Source organism: Schistocerca piceifrons, chromosome 1 (genome assembly GCF_021461385.2).
Source record: "Schistocerca piceifrons isolate TAMUIC-IGC-003096 chromosome 1, iqSchPice1.1, whole genome shotgun sequence".
NCBI lineage: Eukaryota > Metazoa > Arthropoda > Insecta > Orthoptera > Acrididae > Schistocerca > Schistocerca piceifrons.
Genome location: NC_060138.1, coordinates 770,165,865 through 770,177,936, shown reverse-complemented (window position 1 = coordinate 770,177,936; position 12,072 = coordinate 770,165,865). Strand labels below are relative to the sequence as shown.

General features: G+C 42.5%; 1 protein-coding gene across 2 annotated transcripts in view; it reads left to right on the top strand.

Annotated features, from left to right (window-relative positions):
* LOC124788748 (centromere protein I-like) overlaps window positions 1-12,072 on the top strand; it is a 358,748-nt gene that overhangs the window by 30,297 nt on the left and 316,379 nt on the right. For both annotated transcript variants that reach the window (XM_047256033.1, XM_047256040.1), the window contains one exon: window positions 220-369. In XM_047256033.1, coding sequence (XP_047111989.1) covers window positions 220-369 — 150 coding nt within the window. The remainder of the gene's footprint in view (window positions 1-219; window positions 370-12,072) is intronic.

The window sequence follows — 12,072 nt, the reverse complement described above, 5'->3', positions numbered from 1 at the left end:
GTATGGTACATATAAAACTAACAGCAGGAAACTACTCTCGACAATACTAGAGATAGAATAATGAGTAAAAACCTACTAAAGGTAGCACATGACTGTTGCAGCATGTATGGTTAAAACAAAAATAAAGACACTGTTTTTTGTACAATAATGGTATGAAATTGTTATAATGTTATGTTAGAGAAGTACATTCTTAGTAACTGTACTGTTTTCTATGCACAGCTATAAAGCGTTTCCAAAAACTTCTGCATTGTGTTGTGCCGGAGACAACTATGCAGAAAGAACACATACAAACTGTTGTTGTCTGGATGCTCATGAAACACGTATCTGAACCACCTAAAAAGAGTGTTGCTGTCCTCCAGTGGCTCATTGGTGAGTTTTTAAAGGGTAAATAGTATAATTTGTTGTTAATGATGGCCAGCCGGTGTGGCCATGCGGTTCTAGGCGCTTCAGTCTGGAACCGCGTGACTGCTATGGTCACAGGTTTGAATCCTGCCTCGGGCATGGATGTGTGTGATGTCCTTAGGTTAGTTAGGTTTAAGTAGTTCTCAAGTTCTAGGGGACTGATGACCACAGATGTTAAGTCCCATAGTGCTCAGAGCCATTTGAACCATTTTTTTTTTTGTTAATGATGTAAAAGATTTAATGATGAAACAGTTGGCTGATTATATAGACATTGGTGATGGGGGTTCACTTTTGGCCTTAGTTCATAAATTGAACTTAAGTTCAGGAATCCACTCTGTTGTGGAACTCTAAACTTGGATCAACTGAACAAGATGATCTAAATTAGCATGAAATACACTTTGCAACACCATTAAAATTAGCTATCAAAACATTTATGGAGCTTGGGCTGCAGATACTAACTGTGCATTTTAGTTTCACAGTATATATTATTGACATTGTCAAAAACTGATGAAGTTACTATGGCCAACAAAGGAAAGATGTGCTAAGAAGTTGCCATTGACTTTAACCCACAGAACATAGGGACAAATCATAACTAGAAAAATTTGAAAACTTGTTATGACAATGTAAAGAAAAGAACCAAGAAAGCATTCACATATGACAAGATATAATTTCATGCAATCATTTACAATTATAAGTGGCGTTCAAAAAGAAACAAGCTGGAGGCATAATTACAGAAACCAGTACCTGTATCTTAGAAGTATTGATGCTGGCTGTTGAGTCACTTGTCCAAATGTGACACAAGGTGGTGAATGGCTGTCTCGTAAAATTCCCAGGGCTGTGATGTTAACCAGTTCTGTATGTAAAGCTGGACGTCGTCGTCCGAGGTGAATCGTTTGCCCCTCAGATCCTTTTTAAGGTGATCAAAAATGGCCCCCTTCTGATTCACTTCCTGCAGCACAGGACAACAGTGACCACCCTTCACCAAGCGATCAAATCAAAACAACTAGGCAGTCTCACCTGTGGGGTCATTCTGCTCCATGACAATGCAAAGCCTCATACGGCCAACACAGTCGCGGCACTCCTGCAGTAATTCAAATGGGAGGCCCTTGGCCACCGTCCACACAGTCTGGGCCTTTCTTCCTGTGATTATGCCAGTTTTGGTCCGCTTAAAAAGGCTCTGAGGGGCAAACAATTCACCTTGGATGACAACGTCCAGCTGTATGTGTGGAACTGCTTAACATTGCAGCTCCGGGAATGTTATGAGGCAGCCACTCACTGCCTTGTGTCACAATGGGACAAGTGTCTCAACAGCAAGAGCCAATTCTTCTAACATGTTTCTGTAATTATGCCTCCAACTCGTTTCTTTTTGAACGCCCCTTATATTACATTCCATCTTTAAGTAATTACATGTGGTGTGTAAAATCAACCCAAAACACTGTCAAAACTTTTCAAGGTTGAAGTCCATGAAACTAGAGGCAATACTTTGTCAGGCCTGCTGTTACAGTAAATGGACAGTAGCTGATTGCAGCCCTGAAGCAACAATTTTTTCTTATTTCCAACTGTTGTGATACTGACGTGGATTTTCATTCCGAATCTACACATGATGGCTTATATACATATTAATATGCTCGGATTAATTTTTTGAGACAAATTTGCTGTTTAAAAGATAGTGTATAATGTTACTCATTATGTCGTTGTTCATTCCGTGTTCTGAAAAAATTCAAATAACTCTGAAGGTTGCATTTCATTGTCAATATCAGTAAATGAGTAGACAATTGTAACTTCAAACGAAAATGTTGTTGTTCTTGTTGACGACAGAGAAAATTAAGATGAAGGAGAGTGTGTTCACATTGAGCTGGTAAGAATGGTAATGTAAGATAGCTGTGACATGTGTTTTGAACTGAATTTAACCTCTATTGATAGGCAAATGAGCAACATGCAAGCCGGATTCTGTGATAGGGCCAATGGGGTCACACACGTCCACAAAATTTAAAAAAAAAATTTAAAAAATATAGAAATTGTTCTTAATGTGAAATACCAGTTTTAGAATACAAACATTAAATAAAAGTAAGTACATGTTTGCAAAAAATGAAGATTGATAATATTTAAAGTACATAGTGAAGAACTAGAACTAAAGATATGAAAAGAAAATTGGATTTCAGACCCTTTGTAAATCTTTTTCAATTTTTCAACTGTTTTTATGCAAATATGTTGTTAATTAACACTGCCGTCATTGCAATGTGACTTCTTTTAGATTCATTTTGCGGTGGCATTGAAATTTCTTCGTAAACTCTTCTCCGAACAAATACAGTTTCATATTTTTACTTTTAATCATAAGTTCAACAACTCAGCATTTTGCAAATTAATAAACATTGCCGGATGTGAAAGGAGTGGCAAGTGGGGGAAAAAACAGTTCCAAGGACTCAGGTTCCTCTGGACTGTACTACAGGATGCAGCCATTGAGCCACTGAACCAGTCTTCATGCGATCACTGATTGATAATTATCACTTTGCTAATTGAATTACATATGAATCATCCAATGTTCAATTATAAAAAATCATTTTCTCACCTACCATCATAGATTTGCATGAAACTTTATGAATTTGTTCTCTTTATGGAGATAAGTAACCATAGCAAATTTTAGCACTTTGTTTCCCTCTGTTTCCATTTTATGGCATTTCAAAGTTTGAAAGTTCTATCATTTTTAACAATGTGATGGCATGAAACGTGCTAATATTTTGGAGATAAAGGACCATTTCTTTATTTATCATCCAAACTCTGTGATGTTTTGTGTTTATCTGCTCAGTAGCATAAGAATTGTTAAAATAATAAATAAGTAAATAAAAAATATGTCATAGCTTTACATAAAACCACCAGGACAGGATAAAAAGTATATTTGCATCTTTGTAGTTTATATTGTAAATTAAAAAAAAAAAAAAAAAAAAAAAAAAAAAAAAAAAAAAAAAAAAAAAAAAAAAAAAAAAAAAAAAAACCACCACCATTATATTGAATATCACATGAAGGAAATGGAATAGCTTTTCTTTACAAAATAATCCTCAAAGCATGGATTCTCTCTTCAACAGATAATAATTTTTAATTTTTTCATGAGAACCTATAATAACCCACGGAAATATTAAAGGTCCTGAGCAACATATTTTTGGAAGAGAAATTGTAAGTGATTCATTTTACGGAAGAACCTTGCTCAACCTCTGATACTGAAAAGAGTCAAGTTACTTCAATTTTTCAAACAACATAACATATAGTAGATTAATATGTAGCAGTAATATTATTTTTTTCAGAATAGAAAGAAAGGAAGAAATAAAGGAGGAAGGAAGGTAGGTAGGTAGGTAGGGCTTTTAACATCATCCTGACACCTAGGTGATTAGAGATGGAATACAAGCTCAGAATGTTTCAAATGGACTCTGTGACGATCTTGGCTGCAGATTTCTAGACCTGCATTATTGGATGGGGGTTTGTAGGACTCCCATTGATAGGTCAGGAGTGCACTACACAAAGGAAGCAACTATTCTGGTAGCAGAGTACTTGTTGAGTGCACATGAAGGTTTTTTAGGCTAACGGCAGTCTGATGTACTCAGATGAACGCTCGGCAATCGATATGTAGCAAAGAAAGTCAGACCATGTTTAGGGTAGACACTTCGACTGTCAAAATTTTTTCAGTATAACTGTCAAAGTATTCGTAAAAAAAGTTCCCGAGTTTCCTGATCTCCAGGAAAGCTCCTGTGTTCAAATTATTCTTGGGACCCAGAGCTGGCTGAAGCCCGAATTGGAAAGCTCTGAGATATTTAGCCGGTTATGGAACATGTATCGGAAAGACAGATTAGAGGCCATAGGAGGGGAATTGTTCATTGCAGTTGACAAAAATATTGTCTCTATTCAGGTTGAAGTGGAGTACAACAGTGAAGCTATCTGGTCACGTATAACAGGTGTAGGTGAAACTAAGTTAATTGCTGGATGTTTTTACTAGCCACCTGAATCCGCTGTGACATTTCTAGAGTCATTGAAAAAAGGTCTATTGTCGATAATGCACAAGTACCCAGATCATGCAGTACTAACTAGAGGTGACTTAACCTACCAATTATAGACTCTGATGCCTATGGATTCATTGTGGGGGGAGAGTAATGCGAAATACTTTTGAACAAGTTTTCTGAAAACTGGATCGAAAAGAATATTTTGAACTTCAGCAGTGTGGGAGTAGGCTTATTTACATATTTTTTGCATTAATGACAAGTTCTTTAGTATTTGCTTCTTTTTCAGCATGTATGTGGTTAGAACAAAACCGTAGTTTTGTAATTTCATTAAGTTTTTTAACTGATGATCGCAGGTGCACTTGTCTTGATCCATGAAATTTCGTGTCATAGATGATCCTAGTTCACAGCAATAAAATTTGAAATTAAATTTTATGCAATGCAGATTGCAGAGTTCATCTTGATGAGAGTACTTTCTCTGTGCTAGTCATAAGATCAGCTGCTTTATACAATCGACCCTTAATAGTCATGTCCTTTCTTTCTTTTGTTAAAAGTGAAGTTTCTGGAGATAATGTAATGTTATTTAAATTTGCTGAATGTAAGCATCAGGCCAAATGTAAAGTAGTACTTTAATTGTTGTACTTTCTTCTGCTCTCCCCCCTGCAGATCTGGGGGTTAGGATAGGCCCGAGGTATTTCTGTCTATCGTAAGAGGTGACTAAAAGGAGTCTCACAATTTTCAGCCTTATCAGTTCAGGTCCCATTTTATGGTTTGACCTATGACTTTCCAAATTCTACAGAAGTGCTGGCCATATGAGGAACGATGCCTTACGTGGTGTATGAGTTATCCATAGTGCCCTTAGATTTAAGCTCCTGAACCTCTTGTCGTCATGGCTTTGCATCTCCACCTGCAATTCTACTATATGGGTGAGGACACTTTCTGGCATATGTCATCTTCTTCCATTGTCTCCTGTCCTCTTTCGCTCCCATAACAATATTGGATTTATCTGTGCCCAATATCCAGCATGGTAGCCAGTCTGTTGTAGTGGAGCTGTCATGTACCCATTTGGTGGTAGCCCCCTGACAACGCAGGGCTGGCACTGCTGATGCCTGAGCTGTAAACTCCCCACATATGCCAAGGAGTAGATGCCTGTCTTCCTGGGGCATCAACTCCCGCCAATGGCCATCATGCTGTGTGGCGCCCATGGGGGAGCCCCTGATCGGAGTGGGTGGCATAGGGTGGATGACCCGCAATGAAGTGGACTAAGTCATCTCTTGCTGGTGACCGTACAGCGCCAGCAGTCTCTAAGAAGGGCAAAATTGAGTACAATGCTGACAGGTATGATCCTAAATCCTTTCCTTCTCTTGCTACACCATGGGAGGAACGTAAGGCTACAGAAAGAAGAGTGCCATTTTCACCTCAGTATTTAGTCTGTTGCAGAATGCGTTGGGACTCCTTTCTACCTAGGAAGCCTCAATTTTTTGTTTAACATCTTGAGGATAAGTTTGGGAAGTGACAGCGCTGTCCAAGACGAGAAGCGGTGCTGTCTTGATTCAGACAGCATCCGTTACTCGCTTGTAACTGGCTGGGTGATATTCTTGTTTCTGTCAATCCCCTTAAAAGCGTCGACATGGTCCAGGGGATTATTTTCCCTTGTGACCTCCTGTTGCAGTCTATGAGCTCCACGCCAATCTAGAATGGTGGGGAGTTCATTTCATCCGGTGTGTTTACAGGGGACTCAAAGACAACTGGGTTGCTACTGGTGCCTTTACTGTTGTGACGTTAAACCATACGTCCCTCCCCCTATGTGGTGCTTTAAGTGCTGGAAATTTGGGCACATGTCTTCCGCTGCACTTCCAGTGCCACGTGTCAAGACAGCGGACGTCCACTGTATTCAGATACTCCATGGGCACCTCCTTTCACTTGTATCAACTGTGGAGAGAAGCACTCCCCACTCGCCAGACTGCACAGTACTCCAAAAGGAGTGGAAAATTATGGAGTATAAGACCCTGGACCGGTTGACTTACCAAGAGCTTAACGTAAATTTGAACAATTACACTCCGTTCGGTTGACGTCTACATATGCTGCAGCTACATTACTGTCGCTGTCACACAAGTACCAGTCGTGCCACATTCTGTGTCACGAACAGTGGGCCTTTTGGGCCGCCAGAATACATCTGCCCCCTTGGTGGTAGGGGGAAAAGTCTCATTCTGTTCTCCCAAAGTACCTACTTCGGGAGCAAGCCCCCCCTCCTCTCTCCCTCCCCCCCCTCCCCCCCCATCCCCCCAAATGCAGGGGACATCGGTCCCCTGCCCCCAGCCGGAGAAGCAACAGCTTCCTCCGGCTCCTCTTGTGTGGAAGGGGTCCCTTGGGAACCTCTCTTCCAAGGTCTCCACTAATGCCACAGCGGATACTCACCAGTGGCAGCCAAAAGCTGCTGGTCGAAGAGCTTCACGGTCTTCCTCCATGCCTGAAGCTACTTCAGAGAAGTGCTCCCAGCAGGCCCATAAAGAGAAGTGAGAGGGTAAGCAAACGAAGAAGTCTGCTAAGAAAAAGGACCCTTCGGTGCTCCCAGCTCCACCACTCCGTACCAGTTCTGCATCTGAGGATGAGGTGGAGATCTTAGCGTCCCTTGAGGACCTGCATCTCACTGATGCCTCATTTACAATAGAAATGGATACAAATACTCAGTCGGTGGCAGGAGGTGACCCTGAGGCATAACCTCCCTCCTTGCGTGCTTCATGCCTTCCCAGACTCATGATAGCGTCATCCTCCAGTGGAATTGGTGTGGTGTTTCCCACCACCTGGCTGAGCTACGGCAAATGTTGAGCTTTACACCTGCTTTCTGCATTGCCCTCCAGGAAACCTGGTTCCCGGCAATGCAGACCGCTGCCCTCCGCGGCTATAGGGGATATTACAAGAACTGTAGCAAATATAATAGTGTGTCAGGTAGAGTTCATGTCTGTCCTGAACTCAGTATGCAATGAACCTGTGCCCCTTCAAACCCTTCTGTGGCTGTCAGGATAAGGACGACACAGGAAATAACTGTCTGCAACGTATACCTTCCTCCAGATGGTGCAGTCCACCTGAACGCATTGGCTGCATTGATTCATCAACTCCCTAAACCTTTCCTACTTTTAGGAGATTTTGATGTCCATAACCCCTTGTGGGATGGCACCGTGCTTACTGGCCGAGGTAGAGATGTCGAAACCTTACTGTCTCAACTCGATTTCTGCCTCTTAAATATTGGGGCCACCACACATTGTGTGGCTCATGGCACTTACTCAGCCATTGATTTATCCCTCTGCAGCCCAGGACTTCTCCTATCTGTCCACTGGAGAGCCCATGAGGATTTTCCCATCTTCCTGTCACTCCCCCAGCACCACCCCCCTGGACATCTTCCAAGATGGTCCTTAAAGAATGCAGACTGGGAAGTTTTCAGCTCTGCTGTCAGCACTGAATCTCCCCCACATGGTACCATTGGTGTGGTCACTAGAACGATTGTTTCTGTGGCGAGAAATGCGATCCCTCGTTCTTTAGGGTGACCGTGCGAATTTCAGTACCTTGGTGGTTTCTGGAAATCGCTGAGACCATTAAAGAGTGTCAGCAAGCTCTACAGCGACATAAATGACACCCTTTCATAGAGGACCTAGTAGCTTTTAAACGGATCAATGCTACCGTACATCAGCTTATAGAAAGATGGAAACGGGAATGTTGGGAGAGGTATTTATTGACTGTTGGATGCTATACATCACCTTCCCATGTCTGGACAAAGATCAGACGTGTTTGTGGGTACCAGAAACTGGAGCTGTCACTGTGATTAATATCAATGGCATGTTATCTACTGACGCAAACTCAATTGCCGCACACTTTGCGAGCACTATGCTCGGGCCTCCACATCGGAGAATTATCCCCCCGCCTTTTGCACTCTCAAACGGTGGATGGAAAGTAAAGCCCTTCCATTCACTGAAGGTCACAGTGAAGCCTATAATGCTCCATTTACAGAGTGGGAGCTCCTCAGTGCCCTTGTACATTACTCCGACACAGCTCCTGGGCCAGATCGGATCCACAGTCAGATCATCAAATATCTCTCGTCCAACTACAGGCGACATCTCGTCATTTTCAGTCTGGTGCAGTGGTGTCTTTCCATCACAATGACAGGAGAGCACCATCATTCTAGTGCTCATACCCAACAGATACCCACTTGATGTGGATAGCTATCGGCCCATCAGCCTCTCCAACATTCTTTGTAAGCTGTTAGAACGTATGATAAGTCGGTGGCTGTGTTGGGTCCTGGAGTCATGTGGCCTACTGGCTCCATGCCAGGGCAGTTTCCGCCAGCGTCACTCTGCCACCGATAACCTAGTTTCCCTCAAGTCTGCCATCTGAACAGCCTTTTCCAGACGCCAACACTTGGTTGCTGTGTTTTTTGATTTACGAAAAGCTTACCACATGGCCTGGTGACATCATATCTTTGCCACATTATATGATTGGGGTCTTCAGGGCCTGCTCCTGATTTTTTTATCCAAAATTTCCTATTGCTCCGTACCTTCCGTGTCCAAGTTGGTGCCTCCCATAGTTCCTCCTATATACAGGAGAATGGGGTCCCGCAGGGCTCTGTATTGAGTGTATCTCTACTTTTAGTGGCCATTAACGGTCTAACAACACCTGTCAGGCCGTCCGTCTCACCTTCTCTGTATGTACATGTACTGCTCCTCCAGTACTGATGTTGCTGAGTGGCTCCTACAGGGAGCCATCCACAAGGTGCTGTCATGGCCTCTAGCCCACAGCTTCCAGTTTTCAGTCACGAAGTTGTGTGTCACGCATTTCTGTCGATGTCGTAGCATTCAACCAGAACCAGAACTTTACCTTAATGATGATCCCTCACTGTAGTGGAGACATATCGATTCTTAGGACTGGTTTTTGACATCCAATTGACGTGGCTTCCTCATCTTCGTCAGCTGAAGCGGAAGTACTGGCAGCACCTCAATGCCCTCCGCTGCCTGAGCAACACAAACTGGGGTGCAGCTCTACAGAGCCCTTGTTCAATCCCGCCTTCACCATGGGAGTCTGGTTTATGGTTCGGCAGTGCCCTCAGCGTTGCATTTATTTGATCCAGAGCACCACTGTGGCGTTCGACTGGCAATGGGAGCTTTTCGGGCAAGTCCTGTGACCAGCATCTTGGTAGAGGCCGGAGTCCCTTCATTGAAGGTTAGGCATGCACAACTGCTCACCAGTTATGTTGCACACATTTGCAGTTCTCCTGAGCATCCGAATTACCGTCCCCTTTTCCCACCCATGGCGGTTCATCTCCCACATCGCCGGTCCATGTCAGGGCTTACACTTGTGGTTCACGTCCGATCTCTTCTGTCGGAAGTGGAGTCCTTGCCTTTACCACCTATATTTGAGGTCCATTCATGTACACCTCCATGGTGTACACCTAGGCCGAAGCTTCACCTGGATCTTTTTATCATCCTAAGGACTCAATTAACTCCGCGGCTCTCCGCTGTCACTTCCTCTCGATTCTTGACATGTACCGGGGCCATAGCTCGATGGCTGATGCTCATGTTGGCTTCGCGTATGTTCATGGAGGATATATTGAACAGCACTCCTTGCCAGATGGCTGCAGTGTTTTCACAGCAGATCTGGCGGCCACTTCTTGTGGTCTTGAGTGCATCCTCTCATGCCCTGGCGAGTCGTTTCTTCTCTGTACTGACTTCTTGAGCAGCCTACAAGCTATTGACCAGTGCTACCCCAGCCATCCTTTGGTAGCAACCATCCAGGAATCCATCTATGCCCTGGAACAATCCAGTTGTTCTGTGGTGTTTGTGTGGACCCCAGCCATGCCGGAATCCCAGAAAATGAACTTGCTGACAGACTGGTCAAACAGGCTACATGGAAACGGTTGTGGAGATCGGCATCCCCATAACTGACCTGCGATCATTATTATGCCGCAAGGTTTTTCAGCTGTGGGGGACGGAATGGCATAATCTCAGTATGCACAACAAACTGCGTACCATTAAGGAGACTACAAATGTGTGGAAGTCCTCCATGCGGGCCTCTGTGCTTTTCTGCCAACTCCGCATTGGCCATACGTGGTCGATGCACGGTTACCTCCTCCGTCGTGAGGACCCACCTCGATGTCACTAAGGGTGGGCGTTTAGTCTTCTTTCCAAGGCCACCCCGCTCCCTCTATTTTAACTCTGTCACTCTTTCTTTGCATTTGTTTGTCTTGGTGGTTGTCTTTTCACTACACGTGTTCATCTTGCCTTGTCTTTTTGGGGTGAACATTTTAATGTGTTGCAGTGGCTGGCTAATCCTCTTTTATTCTTGTAATCAGTCAGCAGAGACCATCTGCTCTATGGCTTTAATACCTTCTTCTACTTTCCCTTGTGGTATATGTTTTCCCCATTTTTTTCCTTTCTTTTTTTTCTGTTCCATTCGTTTTCTTTGTAGGTGTGGTTCCCTATTCCTTTTCCCCCCTTTTACATTCTCAAACATACTTTGGGTGTTTTTGTATGTTTAGCCTTGCTTGCGTCAGGAAAAGGGACTGATGACCTTGTGGTTTGGTCCCTTTATACCCCAAACCAACCAACCAACCAATCTTCTGCTCTCTGCTGCACAGTATTGTCAGTGATTTTTTAGTGTAAAATGGCGTAAAGTGTTTTCAGCACAAGTCAAACACCACATTAATATTGAATGAAAAAGTCCATTTACAAATGTATGAAATTAGTGAAGAGACAGATGGGTTGTTCTATACTCATTTTCAAAAGATGCAACTCCCAAATCTCTCTCTCTCTCTCTCTCTCTCTCTCTCTCTCTCTCTCTCCCTCCCCCCTTCCTCCCTCATGCACAAACACAAACACAAACACAAACACACACACACACACACACACACACACACACACCAATAAATGAAAAACAGTACTTTCATTTTCTGAGCCTGAAGATGTTTCTGTCGACAGTTACTAAACAGCTACTTTTCAGATGGAAAAAAAAGAGGAGAAAACAGACACCTGTTCTTAAATTATTAATGTAACCCATAGTTTTTGAACTTTATGGATCATAGCCCATTTTTTCAGACAGTGATGTGACAGCTCCCTTCTTATCTGAAATATAGTACATAATATATTGAAAAACAAATAGAGTTTTAACACAACTTAATTAAAAGATGTTAACAATATTGATGTATTGCTCAGAGTTTGATTAATGAATATATATATATTGTTGAAAAAGTTGTTGACTATAGTTAAAGAAAGTTCTGAGACACAATTTTTTTCAAGATACGGTGTCATATTTGCTGTTTCCTCTCTTAAATGAGCACATTCAACTATGCCACTTTTGTTAGTAATTATTAACCAAGCAAAATCATCTTGTAAGTAAATTAATTTGCAATTGAAGCAAAACTCTGTATATCCTTTTTTCCATTTCAGTTTTGCCACATATGAATGAAATTTAGTCATGTTAACATTTCCCAAGGCGTCCGATACGTTTTGTAGCAGGAGCTCACCTAGGATATAAATTACAAATCCTTTAGCTCCGTTTCTTTCTTGTTCACCATTAGTACTGGGTGTTTTACAGCTGTCCAAGGAATAACTAATATAAATTTACAATACTGCTTTTAATACAGTCTTATCTTACTTAAAAGACATTTGACAAATTTTTAGAGATATACATTGGGGGA